Source organism: Equus asinus, chromosome 2 (assembly GCF_041296235.1).
Source record: "Equus asinus isolate D_3611 breed Donkey chromosome 2, EquAss-T2T_v2, whole genome shotgun sequence".
In the NCBI taxonomy this organism is placed as follows: Eukaryota; Metazoa; Chordata; class Mammalia; order Perissodactyla; family Equidae; genus Equus; species Equus asinus.
In genome coordinates this window covers 113,861,615-113,883,645 of record NC_091791.1, presented here as the reverse complement: position 1 = coordinate 113,883,645, position 22,031 = coordinate 113,861,615, and the positions used below count along the sequence as shown (strand labels likewise).

The following is a 22,031-nucleotide window of genomic DNA, read 5'->3' as shown; positions in this document are numbered from 1 at the left end:
AAATCATAAATCTATAAAACATAAAAATGTTTATGATGGGTCTCAACTACATATTAAGGAATCCTGAAAGATACTGAAAACCAAAAAATAAAAATAATAAAAATATTAAGCACAAATCCCAATTAAAAGGCTTGTTTTGAAATAATCAGTATACCACTGGAAGCCATGCAAACTACAAAACTGAAATGATCTGTACTGATTTGAAAGCACTATGGTGTATAAGCCCACAGTAACAGAGCAAAAGGAACACTTAAAGGGCAAAGCAAAAATGATCATGTGCTAGACTGATGGAGAGCAACAAATTAGTGCAATGCTGCAGCACAGGTACCTTTGTTGGATCTACATGCGACGACAATGATGCTTCTTGATCTCTTAGCATTATGTGAGCTGCCTCAGAACTTGGTGTTCTTAAAGAATCAGCTTGTGGTGAGTAAGAGCTGGGAGGAGCTGGGGTGAGCTCCTCCAGTCTGACATTAGTTAAATTTACATTATGATTAACAGCAGAGGTTGATGATGCTGGGTTTGTTTCAGGCGAAAGATAAGGGACTGGAGATGAGGCTTCTGCTTTCTGTGAAGTGTTTAAAATATTTTAAATATAGTGTTTCTGTTTATTGCTAACTTCCCACTTCCATTTATAGTGGCTGGTAGACATACATTTTAAGCGTGCTGGATAACAAAACTATGACCTCATGTCCTAAATTTTTTTTAAAAATGCAGTATACTTCTGTGTAAGATGAACACACAGTTTAGAATTAAGTCCTTGCGATTCTTAAATCAAAATTAAAGTTTAATTCTTAATCTGGAGAAAGGATAAAATATACTCTTTAACTCAATCACCATATTCTAAAATTTAATAATGCACCTCTAACTACAAAACGTTGAATGCTTGCTGCTTACCTGTTGAGAGGCTGTTTTAAATCCAGGGGAGTCTATTCTATGAATTGGTTGTGGCTGCGCTTGTGGTGAATAAGAAGGATATGTTTGATTTTCATGATGCATTCCAGAGGAGTCCTCTCTTACAGGCTCAGAGGACCGTGTAATGGCAGACTCCGGTGGAGTCCCAACCTCATCATTAAGAGTTTCATCTAGTTCTTGATCAGTGTAGGCCCCGCCTTCTGTATCTGTGTCTTCATAGTCAGAAGTGTGTCTACTGTCCGTGCTATACATTGAGTATTCACTACCTGGGGCTGACAGGTAGGACAGACGATCATCATGCAAATCAAGGTCATCACTTGTAGCACCATCCGCCTGGGTCAAATAAAAGTAAATTAAAAATTTTATTCAGTAGTTCTTTAAGAGATGGCCTTTATTTTACAAGAGAGATTGAAAAGGATATTTTTCTTGGGAGAAATCACATCTATTTCTCGAAACTTCCGGTGAGGAAAGGTCAAGAAGATTGTACAGTGACACATGCAGACACACAGAGCATCGTTTGAGATCTGAAGGGCTCGGATGAATGAAATGTTGGCTGGTCAGCCAGGAGAAAGCTGGACTCTGGGGCCCAGCCCCAGAAAACAATGAAGAAACCCTGGCACCACTCAGGTTTATAAAACCTGTCAGTCACTAACTTTTCAGCCCAAAGTGAGGTAAAGAGGGAGAATGCTACCAAACCAAGCTCACAGAGACAAGGACACACTGACGGAACAGCACACGTGAGAATAACTATGAAAATAAATGCCACAGTTCAAGTTGAGTAAGAGCTTATATACATATATATACACACATATGCTTATATATACATACATATATATATATATATATATATATATATATATATATATATATAAAGAAAATAACTTTTTTAAAAAGTTGGTGTTTGGCCCTGAAGCTTTTATAAAACCCAGTGGAAAAGCACTACCTAACTGCTGGTTGCCTCATTAAATTAAGAATTTTAAAGTTATTTTTCACAGATCCAGGATCCAATGGATGGCGAGGGAGATACACAGTTATACTTCTCTTTCACAAGTACTTAAGAGCTGAGTTAGTTTTCAATAGTTTACATTATCTTCTGAGTAGACCACAAAGAAAATGAGAAGTATTTGAGGGAAAGGGAGCTAAAGAGTTGCTGCAGCAGGCTGTCAGTGGACACTAATTTGAAACTAGTACCTGGATTAAACAGAACAGTCCCTGAAGATCTTGCCTGGACATTGTGCCCAGTTAGGAACGAGAGCTGAAGGATCTGGAATCCAGAATTCAGACAATCCCCCTTCCATTTCAGCATGAACTGAAGGACAAACATAAGGCTGGAACCTGAACTGAGCTTTCCATGCCGTCCCATGCCTGGCTCTGCAAGAGCCTGCCCCTGAGCACTGCCTTCCTGATACAAAAGACTAGGGCGTGTCAGGCCTCCTGGTGGCTCTAGTTTTCAACTGAACACTTTCAGGGCTGGGGAGAGGGAGAATCCTAGGGCTCTGCTCTGGATTACAACAGAGTCTCTCCCACTGAAATTTCAATGGCTTCTAAAACTTTGTAATGGCTACTGCAAAAGAGAAGTCTTCTTGCTATCTACTCTACCCTTTAACTTGCCAGGGTTCTGGACAGCTATAACCCAGTAGCAGGCCAGGGAAATATTTAAGGCCTCAGGAAAGAATAACTTGGAACTCCTCAATCCACCTAGCTTGTGCAGTGATATGAAATGCAGAAGTGAGCAAGGACCATAGCTTGCTTTGAACCAGGCAATGCCATAAGCCTAACACGTTAAGAAAGCCTCAGGATGACTTTTCTTAGTTTAGTAGGGAACATACAAGACTGTATCAGATCTTGCAAAAAGGAACTCTTTCTAGCAATTAGATCCAAGTAGCTCAGGAAGTCCATGAGAAATGAAGTGGTTTTAGTTTAAGAATCTATCTATTCTGATAAAACATACTTGAATGGAAAGGGGGGATAAATCAAGCTTGATTTAAACTGTAACAAATTTTTCTAATTTATAAAGTACATCAATCTATCCTAATAATAAGTGACTTACTTTTCCTCTCAAAAAGAAGTCGTGGGAGCTAAGACCTTTATTTTAAAATTCAGGCAAAGAAAAGCAGCACACAATACTACCATGAAGAGAAATTACAGAAAATTAAGATTTGCGGATTAAAAAAAACCTCTTGGATAGGTAGGCAGTATACTTTGTGCATTTATAAATTAATTTCATTTCAAGAATCACCAGTGAAGGCTATTAACACTCTACCTGACTATGGCTGCTAACAGAATTGTGCCGTTACAGAAGATTAGTATGGAGAGGACTGCAATCCTTTTTATCAAATGCCACAAGAGTAAAAATTAGTGTGGTGCTATAAAGTGGTGTAGTGGGTTTTTTCCACCTTGATTTATCTATCAAGTGTCCCAGCTGGTATGTCAGTTATTCAAAGTGGTCTGCTGATCTCATATGCACAGTCCATCCCCCAGAGTGGTACTGATGAGAAAAACCACGATTCTGACACATTAGCACAGGTGGGAATAACAGTCACTACCTCTAGATGTAAATATTTTAACATCTCTTCTTGCAGAGGCTGTGTTTTCTGGATAAGGGGCACAGTGGTCCTAAGTATGCAGCATGCACTACCAGCGCATCTGTAGCTTTTTGGCCAGGCAGAGGAATGTACGGGCCATGCAGGGGCAAAACACAACAAAACCAAGCCAACAAGGAAAAATAAAAAAGTAAATAAATAAAGAGATATTCTCAGTCTTCCTTAGCAATCAAAATCTATTAATACTGTACTGTTCTGAAAGTAAAAGACATTAAAAACAAAAGGTTCCTTCACCTGTATACTTTGAGAAAACTATTAATTCTCCCAACCAAATGAACAGATTTTTCCCATCAAAGATTGCTATAAAACTAGAAAGATTGACAAAAGAAGGTAGTTATTTTAGAGCTATTTGAATGTATATAAAATCAAAATTCAAAGCCAAAAGGAAAGTACTGCTTTGCCTAACATTTCCTGGTAAATTTTAAGATTGTTAACAGGTGCTAAGTGGGAAAAAAACCCCTCTAGGTAAGAATTTGGGGAAATGCTTAACCAAAGTAGTAAAGTATATTCTCTACTTCAGGCTTCTCAAAGCCTTTAACGTGTGGCTCTTGGACCCTCAAGGGGCCTGTGGTTTGCAGTAGTCCCCACCATCACCTGCCTTCAGAGTGGCTTTGTTCTCAGAGAAAGTCCCGAATCTCATGCGCTGAGGAGAGCACTTTGGGGAACACTCATCCAGCTCACCCAACTCCCCTCATTTTCAGAGGGGAAACTAAAGCCAGGTTCAAAAGTCATTCCTCACTCAGATAGGGGCAGAGTCAGAACTCAGCCCTGCTCTTTTGGTTATAATTTGAGAATTCTCTAAGAGAACACACTGAAGTGGTAATTCAATAGGTGGGGAAATTTTAGATCTCTTACTATCAAAAACAACTTTCATAACCCCTACATACAAATTTAAAAAACCTAAAAGCTAACTCTCCCAAAATTACTCTAATATGTTGACCCAATTAGAAAATAATGGTAACTCAAAGGCATCTCTGATTAGGTTATATAATTTATTGAACAGGTAAAAAAAGTAACAGGAAATTTCTTACCTTTCCCTCAGAAACCCATACCAACTGGTTCTGTTGTTGTTGAATTGCTTCTTTTAATGCACCATACCAACCATCATTCATTGAATTTAGGTTAATTGTAGCTGAAAACAAATTAACAACATTGTTTTATGGTTAGAAGACTGTCAAAAGTCAGAATTCATTCAACCTTGCTTAGAGCTCAATTATCACTGAGTTATTGAAAGATGATGTTTGAGGATACAAACCTTTGAAATTTCTATTTCAGCATGGTACATTTTCTTTCAATCAAACAGCAACTGTTAATACAACAGTTGGAAAGCTTCCAGGCACAGGTCACCTAACTTTTAGTATGAAAACAACACATTTTTTGCCTACATATTGTTGCCCGGACACTTTAAGCTGAAAGAAGGCCTTTAATATACTCACTTGTGAAAAGATGGTGATTATTTTTACGAAGTTTATGGGACCGCTCATATAATTTCCTGGCACTTTTCCGAGATTCTGGACATAACCTCATTCTCATAGTTTTCACACCTTGCTTAGAATCAGGGTTAAGGAAGACTACAATTGGATACCACTGGGCGTAATTCAGACGATCAACTGCATTTGGTGTTACATCTAATAAAGCATGTTTGTCCTGGAGACACACACACAAAAATAAACAAGGACATGAGATAGTTAATTAAGAATCATCACCTTCTGAAAACGTCACAGCTTGGACTATATTCCACAGGGAATGGACCTTTAATTGTGCTCCAAAATGTCTCAGGAGCATGTGAGAAAAATTTGTGATCAGAAATTAATTCAATGTAATTTCTAGCACAATTTAAAAAAAATAACTTTTTAACGAGCTCACTTTGAAGACAGCCCCCATACTTGCAAGTTGACAGTATTATCTGTGTTTGGTTAGAGTGAAAATAAGTATAACAATTCAATGTTCCTGACACAATCTTAAAGAGTAACATATTCCTTACGCATATGTCAAAGTGCAACTTGAATTGTACTAACGCAATATAAAGTCTCTATTAGTATATCTGAACACCCTGTACACACTTTTTTGCGATAATGAAAGATCATCTTTTGATGCATGTAATACTATTCCATTGAAAGTAATTATCATAACGTCTTGCAGTAAGGGCTTAAGTTTCTTACAGGTATAACAGTAATAATTTTAGAAAAACTACCTTCTATATGTTCCAAGAAATGCATCATTAGGTGATTTCTTCATTGTGTGAACATCACAGAGCAAGCTTACACACACCTAGATGATACAGGTACTACACACCTAGGCTATATGGTACTAATCTTATGGGACCACCACTGTATATGTGGTCTGTTGTTGACCGAAACATCGTTATGTGGCGCTTGACTGTATTTTCAAATTAACTAAACCCCACCTCACTCAAAAACACAACATTCACAGCATATAATGAAATACATCAATCTTCAATAACTTACTTGATCTATTATTTGCTTTATTGTATGAAGACGAATAATGCCAGAGCTTCGCTGGTCAGTTCCAGCATCTCGTGGTTCACTTTCTATCCAGGAAAAAACCAAAATATCAAATTTCCATTGGTTAGATCAGTTTCTCAAGTACTGGGCACTAGTGACACATTGGGCTCCGCAATACCCAGCTGTGGGGGCTGACCTGTGCACTATGGCCTATTTAGCAGCATTCCTGGCCTCCACCAGCTAGACGCCTCTCAGCTCCATTGCAACAAATAAAAATGTCTCCAGACATGGCCAAATGTCCTCGAAGGGGCAGAACTGTCCCTGGCTGAGAACCACTGGATTAGAGCAATGTTTCCCAACAATGCTGGGATTAGGAGCAGGGAAGTGAGGCACTTGCCTCAGACACAAAATTTAAATTAAAATTAATAACAAATTAGTAATCCATAATAGACAACACGTCAAAATTTTAAAAAGAATTAAAAAATGGAACTTGAGTAAAAATTATTTAACACTGTCACTTAGGTAAGCTAAATTTTCAAATATGGTGATTCTCTCAACTGAAAATGAGCTAAAAATGTAGACTTAAAAAATAATACTGATGAGTTTGTTTCCATTAAAGCCAGGAAAGTAAAATTATAAATTCTGGGTTTGGTATAAATAAAATATTTCAACTTAAAATGTGAGTTTTAATATGCATATTTTTCAAAAGTTTTCCAACTACTTTATTGTTCTGGAAAAAAACTGGCCATTAAAAAAGCATAAAAACATGTATATAGGGATACACATTCTTTTCTTTTGCCTAAGCCTCCAATAGGGCTTGGCATGGCACTATTTCCAAATATAGTGTGACACACAGAGAAAACAGTATTATCTGTCTGGCACGCTGAGATGAACTGAGGAGACTTCTCCTGGGCAGAGCCCGACCAAGCCACTGAGGGCTGATGAGATCAGTACCTGGGCAGGTCCATAACCCATCAGCAACACTGCTGTAGCAGACTGGCTGGGAAGCTCTGGGTTAGAGACCTTTTTTATAGCAGTAGAAAGGGAACCCGGGAGCAGAGAAGGCCATTAGTTTGTAACTGTGAGACGGCCTGTGGTTTCATATTGGTCACCTGTCCTTCCCTACTGGTGTATAACATGCCAAATTCAGCACAGCCTGACTTGTAACCAAGAATCTCAGAGGTCCAATTTACATGAAATTCTTCACATTTTAAAAAAGCAAAGCAGTGTCTGTGACTGTGGTCACAAGGAAAGCTTGAAAACAAAGGAAGAGCTCCGGTGTTTCAGACCAGACAAAGGCAGCAATTCAGAAGGACAAAAGTCACACTGAGGGATAAGGTGAATGAATCTAGAGAATGAGACTATGAGACAAAGCTCCCTGGGAAAAGAGGGCAGAATTTCAAATCTGGTGGACATGGGAGAACTAGAGAGAGAGAGACCAACTTGAAGGTTTGGTTGGAGAAAATGCTACTAATTCCTTAACTCAAAAGACTCTCATTAGAGTCAAAGAGGATACATAACTAAGCTATCTGAGTCCCTTTGATAAGAGCCTGGATGTAGGGTAAACCCAATTAAACAAATCAATTCCTCTTTAAGATAGAGGTTTGTAAATCTTCACATTTGCTCTTCCTGAGTTTAAAAAACCTAAGTTTGGTTATGGGCGGGGACACCATCAACCTCTTCAGGCAAAATGTTACTCTACAAACAATGACCAAAAAAAGATCTCTTCTGAAAAAAACTAACAAACTGAACGGGGAATCAGAAATAATCTATAACTTGCTCAAATTTTACTATCATTTGTATGCAAATTTTCTGAATTTCAGAAAATAAATATCCTCATTCAGCTTCACCAGCAACCAAATGAAAAGCAATATAATAATAAGGCAATGTCCTGATTCTTTAAATTAGTACTTATGTAGTTTAAAAATGTGAATGAGTGTCTCATCCAGAGCCACTGGGAACAACAAAGGCAGAGCCTTTGTAGCCAGAAAAAGTTCATGTCCTAGGCTTCATTCCTTTCTATCTTTGGGAATTTGTCCAAGAAAATCACCATAAATATGGAAAAAGCTATATTCTTGAGGATTTAAAATCTTTGGGAAACAAGGTAAAGTATAAACAAGCAAACAAAATATGAACAGATTTCTGCATCCTTTATAATACTAAAATATAAAATTGAAACAAACTATATAAACAATAGAAGGCTAATCAACCACAATTTGATTGAATAGATAATAAAATGCAAATATGGTATTACCCATTAAAAAATGGTATAAATAAAATTTTGCAAAAGTATGGTTATAAAGGGTGGAAAAAATACAAAAAGGTCAAATTTAGGGTGATGGTGATATACGTCAAAATTAGTTTTCTAACTTTTCCAAATAAAGAATGATAATTTTTGATTAGAAAAAAAATAGTTTGAGTTTTTACAAATAACTTAAAGCAAGGGTCATAACTACGTCTGTATATTTAAAGTACCATAATAGCTAAACTAATAAAAAAAATCTGCAAGCAAAATCTATTAGGCATTTAAAGCACTACACCTTCAATATTTATGTTTAACATTAACTTACTATAACTGTCTGCAATAATAACTGATAGCATGAATCATGCTTTCATTACCCTTTTCACATATTTGAGAATTTCTGTTAGCTTAATAACTGAAAGCCCTGGATTGTAGCCAGAAAGGGTTGGGTTCAAAGCCAAGTTTTGTGACTCATTAGCTGAGTGTCATCAGGAAAGTTTAGACTAAAGAGGTTGGTGATGGTCCCGACCATAACCACCCTAAGGCTCAGCTTGCTTGACTTCAGCATAGGCAGTCTAATACTTACCCCATGGTGATACCGCCAGGATTAAGCAAGACTGTGTGCTAAGCAGTTTTCATATGAAGCCTAGAACTTCATAACGGTGATTCTTCTTATTATTAAAGAGAATTGGTAGAACAAGGACACAATCACTCAGGGTTTCCCTCCAAATTAAATATATGGGGTAAACTGCAAATTTTGACCGACAAAAAGGTTTTTTTCTATTAAGTCAATGGATCAGACCTATCCTTTAGAGGAGTAACTAGTAAACAAACACCCACAACCTCATCTTAAGCCAATCTTGAGGCTACTCACTTGCAATCTGATAAATATCTGGTTCTTCTCTTGCCAGCTTTTCCCTGGCAACATCAGCTATTGGTCCAAAGATGGTTACAGGCCTCAGAAATCCAGCTGGGTAAAAATTAAAAAAAAAAGTATCATAGTTTATACCTTTTCTTTTTTAAGCATATTGACATTAAAGGGTATTAGATTAGTCTGTAGAAAATACACTACCTTCTCGAAGAACAACTCTTTCATATGCTGGAAACTTTGTTTGAACTGGCTGAGCTGACAAATCCTCTCTGCTTTTTCGAAGATTTCTCTTGGAGCTGCGAAGACCCCGGAATCTCCAGAAGTCAGCTCGGTCTCCTCCTGCTGTTTTTGGAAGTGTGTATTGTACACTGGCCAACTGCTCAGCTCTGAAAATGAAAAGATTAAGAAAAAGTAAAATAAAATAAGAGTATTTAAAAAACAAAATAAAAAAAGACCCATAATGAAACAAAATGTCAAAATACAGGATAGACCTTCACATGCAGTTTAAATCTTAAGGGTTAAACTAAAATAAAAGAGTTTGCACAACTAAGTCAATTACAGATATGGTTAATACAATGAAAACTAATTCTTTATGTAGCCAAAATTTCCCAGTGGGATTGAAATCTGCCATCATTTAATTTGTGCTGAGAAGTATCCAAACATTCATACCTGTTCTTATTAGGGATGATGCCTCGTTCTACCTCCTTATGATTTTTACCAATTCGAATAGCCAACCAGGAGCCTAGTTTTCCATTGTACAATGTATCCACGACACGGAACACCTCTCCTTTGTTAAAACTAAGTCCGTAGGGAGATTCTTTTTCATATTCAAAATGAGTTCTAATATAGAAAGAATCTCCTACATCTGATTCTACGATACGACGATAAACTAAAAGGAATCAAAACAAAAACATTATCAATGGCTAGTGGAATAAAGGAACTAATCTGAAGGCAATACATTATGTAAAGATGCACTGATAATATTAACAATAACAAAAACAACAGTATCCAACAAATGTCGAATCCCTACTATGTATCAGGTACTGTATTAAGTATTTTGTCTCATGTACATCACTATTACCTCATGAAATGGGAACTCTTAGTATCTCCATCTTGCAGATGAGGACACTGGTGCAGAAACAGATAAAGAAAGCAACTTGTCTAAAGCCACATACATGCTTTCTATTTAAATGACCTAATTTAATTTCACTGCAAATACTATAAATATTCCCATTTTCTAAATGTGTGGTTCTCAAATGAGAGCAATGTTGCTCCCCTAGAGGATATCTGAAAATATCTGGAGACATTTTTCTTTTTTTTGATGAAGAAGATTTTGCCCTGAGCTAACATCTGTTGCCAATCTTTCTCTATTTTGTATGTGAGCCACCATCACAGCATGGCCACTGATAGGTGAGTGGTGTAGGTCTGTGCCTGGGCACCAAACCCAGGCAGCCGAAGTGGAGCATGCCAAACTTAACCACTAGGCCACTGGGGCTGGCCCCTGGAGACATTTTTGATTGTTGCAATTGTGTGTGTTGGAGGAGGGTGTGTGTGCTACTGGCGTCTAGTGAGTAGAGGCCAGGATGCTTCTAAACATCCTACAATGCACAGGTCAGCCCCTACAACAAAGAATTATTTGGCCCAAAACATCAATAGTGCTGCGGCTGAGAAGCCATGTTCTAAATGAAAAGTCTATCTGCTTACCCACAGAGAAAATTAGGCATTCTCTTGAATTAATGCAAATAAACATGACAGTATATTGCTTAGGTAACATTAGTACAAAATTCAGAAGCTGCTTGTATATACTTCTGTGTGGTTCTGATGGCTAATAAACAACTAGGATTTTTCTACGCCTTATAAAGGGTTGGATGGCATTCTACTTAAATTAGAGTGTCATAAAGTTAGGCCTACTGTTCTGTGCTAATGAGCACAGTGTAAGATTGTGAACCCTTAAATGACTTAAACTCCCTCTGAGATTAACAAATTCATTTTTCACTCAACTTTGAGTGATTTATTTACAAAAGTGAAATTAAAATCCCTATTTAAGTCCTCAAACTTCAACAAGTTTATTTTCTCCATTTTCTGACAGTATCTCACCATCCTTCTTCTTCTGAGCCAATATGGTCACTTCTTCTCCTTTAGGGAGGTCAAGCAGGAAAAGGACAGCTTCTTCTCTTATGATGTTTGTGAAATCTACATTGTTTACCTGGTTAAAATACATTTCACAAATTACTCTTGGTCATACTTTAAGATTATAAAAATATTTATCTACACAGGAAACATTCTCAGAGTTGACCTAATTTGAAAATACCACACCTTTAAGAGGGAAGAAATTTATTTTACTTTGGAGAAAATATATTCTAATTTAAAACAAGCAGAAACCAAGTAAAGGGAGTGAAGGTATAAATTCACTTACAGACTATTCACAGTGTAACCTGACATTAAAGATCATCCACTGCAAAATCTAACCAATTTTGAGCAAAAAAGACAACTTCCAATTCAAAATATCTATTATTGCAAAATCTCTAGCTTTAAATTTTTAAGTTCTAAGTTCTGTGAATGCAACCTGAAACTAATGTATGTCAATTATACCTCAGTAAAAAAAATTTTTTTTTTTTAATTCTGTGAAGGTGCAGTAGAGCCGTACTTTTTACTAGTCTCTGAAAAAGAAATCAAAAGGAAACAGGATTAAAAAGAAACAGTGCATACACTGTGGCATCTCTCTAAGAGCATCCGTATGATGTAGGCTCAATGTCTGCCAAGTCAATATTTACTTATATTAGAAGTTCTTTAAGGGCCAAAATAAAACTTATTAAAAAGTCACCACAGTGACTATGCAGGATTACAGGTAGATTATCTTCTCAACTTCTGGAGATTTTTCACATTAAAAAAAAATCAACATACACTACTTTTTTGCTACAAAATAAAAATAAACTACTAAGAAATATTTTTAAAATGATGTATGCCCTGATTACTTCAAATAGGATATGAGATCGTAATAGATAGGTCTGTTTAATTTCTCTAGTACAGTGAAATTATACAATGTTGTATTTGAGAACAATGTAAATATCATCAGAAGCAATCACAATATAATGTCAGGTGGAAATCAGTAAGGCAGAGATGATGCCTTGACTTTTTGACATGCTAAGTTTGAAGGGAAAGGAGGAGGATGAAAATGGACACAGGCAGCCAGCACAGTGTGAGGGAACACGGGAAAAAGCTTAGAGTGAAAAGATTCTGACTGTGGGCTGCTATCTTGAGTGACCAAACCACAGATGGACACTACAAAGCAAGAGGGAAGCAGGGAGCTACTGACACTCCCCAAGTTTTAGAAGAATTATTAAAGAGGGTAGGAAAAAAATTAAAAAGATTAGAGGGGTACCAGAATGGCAGTGTTACAGAATCCAAGCAATAAAGTACTACAAGAAGGATTACTTAAGATAGTCAAAACACTGCTAAGAAATAAAGGAAAATGAGGGCTGGGGATGACATTAGTCAATGATGGCTTACGAAAATTCAGATTCAGTGGTGGTTAAGGTGGAGGCCAGACTATAAAACTTTATGACAGCAACGAATGAAAAGAAAGGAGGGAAGGGACTCAACAATATCTTCAACAAAAGGAGAGAAGTAAGACAGTGGAGGATAGATAAAGAGCCAGAGGAGAAAGAAAGAGAAAAATGTGAACAAAGCAACAAGATTCTGGAGCAGCAGACTGAATCCAGGACATGGGCAGGAGATAGCCTAAACGCAGGAAGAGAACAGAAAAGAGGTGGCAATGACAATTTGAGGTGGCGAGGTAGAGCAAAAAAAGAAACTCACATTTGATAGACTTGATTTTCTGATTTAAATGGGACGTAATTATCTACCAGACAGTTTGAATATTTTAAGAGAAGAGGAGAGAGAAAGATGGTACTATATTACTAGGCATCATTGCTTATGGAAGAGAAAGGAAAAAAAAAAACAACAAAAGAAGAAAGACTCTATCGGTAGACTGCATCTAAACTGGGCTTTCTTGACTCTTGTAACAGGTCCTCTCTCTTATGGGGTATAAAGCTTCAGAGCAAGGGCAGCGTAGGTATGTGCCTCATGTACATCTCAACTCCTTGCCCCTGAGCCATCATCTGGAGTAAACAAGGTCCCAGAGGGCCAAGTGGACTGCTCCAAGGACTATTCCCATGGGAGAGGAACATGTGATGTTGCCCTGCTGGCAAGTTGTGGCCCATGGCAGAGTCTTGCCAGCCTGAATGTTTAGTTGAACTTAAAAAGACTACCTGGTGGATATTACAGGGATCTAAAACGTTTGTTTTTTGTAGATTCTATGAATAGCAGAGATTAAAATGAAATCAGAGCATCACACTGTGAAGTCACACATAACATAACAGTAAACAAGAGCAAATGCAGGAAAGGGAAGTGACAAGTCCAGCACAACCAAAACCTGCTGGATTCTTAATCTGAATGTTTAATGGGTTCAAGAGACTGGGATATAGATCACAACCTATAATATTAGGCTTGCTGTGTTTGATGCCTTTTTCTAGACATCTGAGTACTTTCAAACCCACATTTCTGATATACTGACATACCCTGAGAATTTGATCACCCTCTTCTAAGCCTTCTTTGGCTGCGGGGCTATCTTCTAGAACGCCAGCTACAAATATTCCGACATCATTTCCACCAGCCAGGCGCAAACCCACACTATCTCCTTTTCTGAATTTTACCAATTTCATGCTGGGCCTGTTAAAACAAGTATTTCATTTGAAACAGTTAAGAGAAGCCTGAAAAGTTATAGCAAACAGCTACAATGAAAACCATATTCAGAATGAAATAAAGGACCATTATCTCTGAAATATCCTCCATACCATCTAGTGAATAAAATTTAGTATTAGAATTTCAAATCAGATTTAATAGCACTTTATTTTCTGATTAACAAAATAAGTTCTAAAATATCTGAATTTAATATGGTAGTACTGCTTTACATACCAACTTAAAAAATTATAAAAACAATGTTTACCCAATTCTCAGAGTCTTGGATATATATGGTACATTCCCTATGGCTAAAAAGAAATCTTCCATTTTTTCCCACCTCAATTCGTACCATATCATCTGTACTGAATAATGGAGAAGTACTGTTTTTTAGAGGTAGAGATTGAAGCATAGATTGACAAACTTTTCTAATACTAGGGAGTCAAAATCAGGGTCCAAGCACTGTGATCTCTACATCCAATAGAAGTGGTTTTTAAACTTTGCAGCTGATGAACTCTTTCAGTAGTTCATACAAATCACTTACTCTGCAGCCCTTCTGAATTTTAAATAAAAATCTTATCATCATTCAGCCTTTCTGGAGTAGCCTCATATTCAATCTCTGCCCCTTTCTTGCTAGAGAGAGAATGGGAAAGAATTAATGTATGTACATCCTTCTATAATCTGTGTAGTGTCAAAACCTTGTGATATTAAAACAAATACTGAAGGATGCCTTAGATGAATGGCTAGGTAAAAACAGATCATAATTACAAATTACCCTTTAGGGTAATTAACTACAAGTTACACACATAATTACAAATTATCCTTCTCGGTTTCCATAACTATCCCACATTTCAAGCCAAGTAGACACACAATTCTTCTACCTATCCTGACATGAAGTGTAGAAAAAGTCCCTTTCCTCTTAATTCACTAAGTAACAATGAGCAAATTATTAAAAACTAACTAAAGGACACAAATCAAATAAATGAATGAATGAGTTGAGGAAAGAGAAATGTCTACTCCTTTTAAACCAACTAATGACCACCTTAGCTTTTGATATGGTTTCCTCATCTGGAACTAACATTAGCTAAACACAAATATAAGAGCCTGTAGGTTAGATGAGGTCATTCACTGCCAGGGTTCGTGGCCTCCTTGGTCCCTCCCTGAAACTATTTACCAGTTTTATCATGGAGGGTGTGAGTCTCTTGGTTGTGGTGGCATCCTACTTTTCCAGTTGAGTCAAGAGCCTTCGCACAGACTCCTCTCCCAACCCAACTGTATAGAGAGCTCTTAAACATTTCCTCAAAGTCCTGAAGACTCCATGTACCTGGAAGTCCTCTTCTAACAATGACCAATGTAGTGTGCCTCAAAAAGTAAAAATAGTTGATTGTAGTCTGTGTCCTTTAGCAAAACTTGCCTTTTTAAAACCACTTTTCCAGGACAGGTTTAGGCCCAATCGCACTGTCATGTGCCCTTGATGCCTGATGTTTTATACTCTGCCCTACTTACATTATATCAACTACTTGCAATGGTAAAAAGAAGACTTTCACTAACTACTTCTGCCTCAAATCCATTCACTGGATTTGAATGAATAACCAAACCTTTCCCGGTTCAGCTACAAATCCTGCCCACATCCGCAATCCTCTTTGGTGTCTGTTCTTCAGGGCTCTCCCAGAGAAATACGTCTCTGGAATTTAACCCTTAAAGTTTCTTAAACCTTAAAGAGTTATAAAAGCTTTCAAGTAATTATTATGAAAGGAAAAAGAAGGGGACTATTCCTTTACAATTTATAAAATTTTGAATGATCAGTTACCTAGTATTAAAAATATGTGATTTTAAACTTGTGTGATACTCATCTATTTCAAGAGGTATTTCTCTCTACCTAGCTGGCTCTTGTGGTAAACCAACTTAACAGAAAAAACAGATGAGAGCAGGGGTCTGGCTCTAACTCACTTCAAGAAATTTGGTAATTTTCAATTACTTCATATTCCTTTTATCACAGAGGGAACAAAAGACTAATTTGATGACCATGATGGTTTGAAATCTGGTTATAAAATTTACATCTTAATCCCATCAAGTACAAATATAAAGCGTAATAAAAGGCGTGGAATATCAAAAACCACCTTTGAGTTGCTAACTAATCCAGAACAGGTTCTCAACCAGGGGCGATTTTGCTTCCAGGAAACATTTGGCAATGTCTGGAAACATTTTTGGTTATCACAACTAGGGGGTGCTACTGGCAGCTAGTGGCCAAGGATGCTGCTAAACATGCCACAATGAGGACAGTCTACCATGATAAACAATTATCTGGCCCAAAGGTCAATAGTACTGAAATGGAGAAACGCTGATTTTTTTTTTTTACGCTGGGGCATTAGAAAGCTTGTGAAAATTCTGATGTCTAAATAGAAAACTATTTTTTAATTTTGTAATTCCTGACCTAAAAACTAGGTAGGAGACAGTGGTGAGAAAGAAGTAAACATCCAAAAAGTTTCTTGGTTGTTCTCTAATCTCAAACTGATTCTATCATATAAATAATTAAAAACAAAACAATCCCTAATCATAGCATTAAGTGGTAATATACTATTTTAAAAAGTATATGCAATATAATTTGCAATTGAATTCTCACTTTAAATAATACTTCATCATGAATAGAGAAGACAACACAAGTTTAAAATTGTATTACCGAAGGATCCCATCTTCATGAGTTGAATTAGGTAGGACACCATCAGATGGACTGACAGGTAAATCCACATCTGGTTGTCCAACTTGAGCATATACAGGCTTTGGTTCTAAAAGAAAGAAAATTTAAACATCGCGCAAGAGTTATTTTATAAAAAGATGGAATAATGATGTACGCAACCAGTGAAAATAACCAAACAATAAAAAGTCTGTTAAAATATATACAAAATTCATCAGTAAAAATATAAGTTCAGAGAACCAGATAAAGAACATATATATTATATATATTAGAGTTTACAGTTATAAATGCTATCTTTTTTTTTTTTTTGAGGAAGATTAGCCCTGGGCTAACTACTGCCAATTCTCCTCTTTTTGCTGAGGAAGACTGGCCCTGAGCTATTTATAAAATTTATAATATTTTATAAATTTTATAATATTTATAACATCCATGCCCATCTTCCTCTACTTTATATGTGGAATGACTACCACAGTGTGGCTTTTGCCAAGCGGTGCCATGTCCGCACCCAGGATCCAAACCGGTGAACCCTGGGCCGCCAAGAAGCAGAATGTGCAAACTTAACCACTGCACTGCTGGGCCGGTCCCTAACATTTCTCTTTAATGAGCAGTGCTAGATAAGAACTTTACTCACTGTGAGTAGCTGTTAACCATGAATAATTTCTATCTAGAAAATTAGAAAAAAAAATTCATGAACGCCTACCGATCCATGTCAATCTTCCACTTACGAGGCAACAGCTGGAAGTCAAATACAAAAAAATTCACAAGAAAATGCTGGTGGTAGCAGTAGTAGTAGTAATAATAATAATAACAATAAGTGTATCTTTAAGTTTTCTGTAAACCCTGACAATTACTTCAGTCTGATTGCAAATGTTTTCTGAACTGAGTATTTTGCTAGGCTTACCTGGAAGAGTCGGGGCTTGTTTCTCATTTCTTTCAACTATAACTTCTTCCACTGTTTTAGGTGTATGATCATCTGCATGCTTTACAGGAGTTGAGATGGCCCCAGGTTTAGAAATTCTCTCTTCTTCTCTGCTCCGGAGACTATATATTAGTAAAACAAAAAATTATGAGCATGAAGATGATTGTGAAAATTACTTTTAACAAAACAGCACAAGACTAGCCAAGACAACTTCAAAAAAGAACGACAAGGGACTTGCTCTAATAGTTATCAAAATATCATAAAAACCTAGTAATTAAAACTAGAATAGTACTTCCAGAGAAACAGAAAAAATAGATCAATATAAGAAAACAGAAAATGAAGAAATATATGTACAGTAGTAAAGTTTATCTATGGAAGTGGTAGTACAAAAGTGCTGGAAAAAAACATCCTGTTTAAAAAATGGGGCTGGGACAATTATCCACAAATTCAGAAAACTTAGATCTCTATGCATATCAATGACAAAAATATAAACTTGATTCTGGATGGAATGGAGTCCTAAACACAAAGTATTTTTTAAAAGTCTGTATCATTGAAAAAAGAGAAGAACTTTTAAAGTAAGACTCAATGCACAAAAGCCATAAGCTAGCAACAAAAGTGATTACATAAAAAGTTAAAAGGCTTGCAAATAATTGGAAAAAATATATGTATTGGGTTGAACCAAATGAAATGGGATTTTTTAAAATTCAAACAGCTGAATATTAGGAATTTCATATAGTTTGACATGACATACGTAAAAAATATTAAGACCATATATTGACCTAGTAACATACATAAGTAAGAATTTGATATTTAGAACATATAAAGAACTATAAATCAGTTTAAAAGAGACAACTCAAGAGAAAAATGAACAAATACTAGGAAGAAGGGTTCACCAAAAAGGATATACAAATAGACAATAAACATGAAAACACATTTGACCTCACCAGTAACTAGGGAAATGAAAATTAAAAGAACTAGAAATCATCTTATCATTCTTGAGAACTTTCACATGATAACCTCAACTGTAGGGAGGAATATGGAGAAACAGACACTCATCATGGATGGTAAAAATAAGTGTAAATAAGTACAACTATTTGCGAGCAAAATGAGAGTTATTTATCGGGGGGAAAAAAGCAAATATGCAATAATCTGTAATTTCACTTCTAGGTTTATCCTAGAAAAATACATATATGTTCAAGAAGACAGTTGTAAAAATATTCTGATATCATTTTTAATAGCAACAAAAAAATTAAAACTAAATGTCCATCAATAGTTTCCCCAGAAAAATATAAATAAAAGTTGAATCAAGACAATACACTTTTAACAAAAGAGACCAATAAATATACTTCAAATAAAAAGATAAATCAAGATCCACCATTTAAAAAGGTATAGAAGGTTTTACATCTGAGTTCTCCCAACCTCTGAAAAACAAAATAATTCCTGTTTCTTCAATTATAAAGAAAGGTCCCTAAGTCAATTTTTAAAAACTTTTTATTATGGAAAATTCCAAAGACACATAATAACACTGAGAATAGTATCATAAAAATCTTATAGGAAGATGGGTACAGATGTTAGCTCAGGGCCAGTCTTCCTCAGCAAAAAGAGGAGCATTGGTGGTTGATGTTAGCTCAGGGTTAATCTTCCTTTAAGAAACAAAAACAAAGACAAAGACAAAAACCACCTCGTGTACTCATCTTTAAAATTTTCAACATTCTGTTGACCAGCAATTAAATCTGAGGCCTGAGAATCTTAACATTCAAACCTTCACAATGATTGTACAAAAAAAGAAAACAACAGATATTTTAAATTACGAATGGGAGGAAAAAATTCTACATAAAATACTAGCTAAGGGAATTATACAATGACTACAGCACGGTTATTTCAATCAAGAGTGCATGGCTGGTTAAACATTAGGAATCTATCACATAATTCATTATTACATTCAAATATTACAGGAAAAAAATGTTAATATCAAATAGGCATGTGAAAAAATTCAACAGCCATTATAATGAAAATCATAAATAAAGCAAAGATCCAGGCAGTACCATTAATTATGAGACTATTTTCCAAAACGAAGAGCTAACATCATATTAAATAGTGAAGGGCTGAATGTATTTACACCAAAATCAGTAAATACCACAGTGACACCTGCCAACTGTTTTGAAGACTCAGATGATATAATCATGAGATAATGAGTTTGAAATATTGGGAAAAAAATTTAGTGAGTATAAAAGAATACTAAAAAACTACTTGAAAAACTATTTGAATTAAGAGAATAATTATAAATACATTAAAAAATCAGCAGATCTTTACCAATATCTCAACAATCAGACGGAAATGAAAAGGAAAAGGAAAAAATATGCCAGCAACAAGAGCATTAAAAATTATAAAAATCCTAGAGAAAATCTGTACAATCTTAGACTGGAGGACATCTCCCTAAATAAGCATGATAAAAATTCAGAAGCCCTAAAGGAAAGAGAGAAATACTTCACTAGATTAAAAATGTTTAATTGCATAGGAAAAGATATTATGAAGACTTATATTTGCAGCACACTTGCCAAAAGAGCTACTAACAACTGATGAAAATATGAAAAAGAACAACCCAAAAGAAAAATGAGCAACAGAAATGAACCAGGCAATTTACTGAGGAAGCAATCCAATGGTCAATAATCTCATGAAAAGATGCTCAGCTCCAATCTGGCAGTGTCCATGAAAATTTTAAAATATCACCAAGACATTCTTTACTTTAGGAATAAAAAGAGCCAGTACATGAAATCATAAAGATGCTACACAACATCACTTGCACAGGCAAAGCCCTAGAAACAGACTTTCCATAATACGTAGAGTTTCTCATCAAAACAGTAAGCCGGAAGGATGTTGTTAAGTGAAATTAGCTAGCTGGGAAATAATGAGCAGAGCCTGACCTTTTTTCATTATTAAAACACACACACACAAACTCCACATATGATGCTAAACGTTTGTACAAGTAGGGAGAACGGTTTAATCCAAGAGGAGTGGGAAGTGGGGAGAGGTGGAGTTGATGGATTTGACCTATTTCACTTGTTCTAATAAGCATACATTGCTTTTATAATTAAAGATAAAAACTGAAATATTAAAATAAGTTACAATGAAATAGCTATATGTAGAGACAAGAGAATAACTTTAAAACAAAAGGTGAAGAAGCACAAACTGAAGAATATATATGGTGTGACACCACTGAGGTATTAAAAAATTCTCTCTCTATATTTAAACACACACACGCGCACGTACATGACCGCATGTAGAAAGACTTAGACGGATACAACTAAACAGGCAACAGTTGTTCACGCTGGAGGGGGAAGGAGACAAAACAGCAACCGAGAGGAATTTTAGATCTATTCCTATTACTTCAATTTTTATAACAAGAAAATATTTACATATTACTTACAAAGTAAAGACTGAAATATGTACATATATTTTTAATAACATACTTTTTTTTAGGTATGCTTTTTTTTTTGGTGAGGAAGACTGGCCCTGATCTAACATCTGTTGCCAATCTTCCTCTTTTGTTCCTCTCCCCAAAGCCCCAGTACATAGTTGTATATCCTAGTTATAAGTCATTCTAGTTCTTCTATGTGGGACGCCGCCACAGCATGGGTTGATGAGTGGTCCATAGGTCTGCAACAAGGATCCAAACTGGCGAACCCTAGGCCGCCAAAGTGGAGCAGGTGAACTTAACTACCTGGCCACGGGGCTGGCCTCTGAAATGTTCTAAAAAACTTTGAAATAGTGTTCATTTTAAAACAATAATGAACGTTGTTTTAAAATAGAATTAAATCTAACTTTAAACAAAGAATTTGGTTCTATTAATGCATATTATTAGCAGTCTCTACCAGGAAGAAGTTTCTTTCTTGTTATTCTCCTGAAAGAATACAACATAGGCACTTTCCGAAGTTTCTGTTTTCATACTCATTTATTCTGTGTACTCTAGTTTTAAATTACAGATATTAAATGAGCTCCATCTAAGTAAAACAGTCTTTTAGAAAAAACTATACAAACCAAAAGATTTTCTAGTTTAAACCAGAGTGAGCTACTTTTAAAACATAAAAGGTCAAAAGTTTTCTCCACTGCTTATGTAAAAAGATCTCATATAGAATTAGTCCAAGAATAAATACAATTAAGCTTTATCCCCAAACTGTTCTAGGCACCTCAGAATATAAAGAGCAATAGAAAATAGTAAATTCTCCCTCCATTCTTTGTATTAAAAAATGCAAATAATATAAATATGAACATTTTAAAGAAGGAGAATGAAATTAAAGTACTACGTAATTTTACTAGTTCTATAGAGTTCTGTTGTTCTGCAACAAGCAGACTTTAAACTATTTGCCTAAAAAAGATCCAAAAACAAACATTTCCAACTAATTTTCTTCTTTCAACTTAAAAAAACTTTCTAAATTTAAAATGTGACTGACATTAATAACTACCATCTCGATAACTCAGAATGAATTATAATATATTAATTTGAATGTCCTCCCCAATGATAACCAATAAATTGTTATTTGTTGTGCAATAGGGCTCTTGTTCTGTTTATCACGCAAAATT

General features: G+C 35.7%; 1 protein-coding gene across 16 annotated transcripts in view; it reads right to left on the bottom strand.

Annotated features, from left to right (window-relative positions):
* TJP1 (tight junction protein 1) overlaps window positions 1–22,031 on the bottom strand; it is a 237,286-nt gene that overhangs the window by 18,168 nt on the left and 197,087 nt on the right. For 9 of the 16 annotated variants that reach the window (XM_070496572.1, XM_070496576.1, XM_070496579.1 and 6 more), the window contains 12 exons: window positions 17,433–17,572; window positions 16,517–16,622; window positions 13,677–13,827; window positions 11,194–11,302; window positions 9,766–9,985; window positions 9,298–9,482; window positions 9,100–9,195; window positions 5,987–6,069; window positions 4,955–5,165; window positions 4,550–4,650; window positions 898–1,248; window positions 329–568 (listed from right to left, as the gene is read on the bottom strand). In XM_070496572.1, coding sequence (XP_070352673.1) covers window positions 329–568; window positions 898–1,248; window positions 4,550–4,650; window positions 4,955–5,165; window positions 5,987–6,069; window positions 9,100–9,195; window positions 9,298–9,482; window positions 9,766–9,985; window positions 11,194–11,302; window positions 13,677–13,827; window positions 16,517–16,622; window positions 17,433–17,572 — 1,993 coding nt within the window. The remainder of the gene's footprint in view (window positions 1–328; window positions 569–897; window positions 1,249–4,549; window positions 4,651–4,954; window positions 5,166–5,986; window positions 6,070–9,099; window positions 9,196–9,297; window positions 9,483–9,765; window positions 9,986–11,193; window positions 11,303–13,676; window positions 13,828–16,516; window positions 16,623–17,432; window positions 17,573–22,031) is intronic. The other 7 variants (XM_070496588.1, XM_070496593.1, XM_070496599.1 and 4 more) reach the window with 1 other exon arrangement.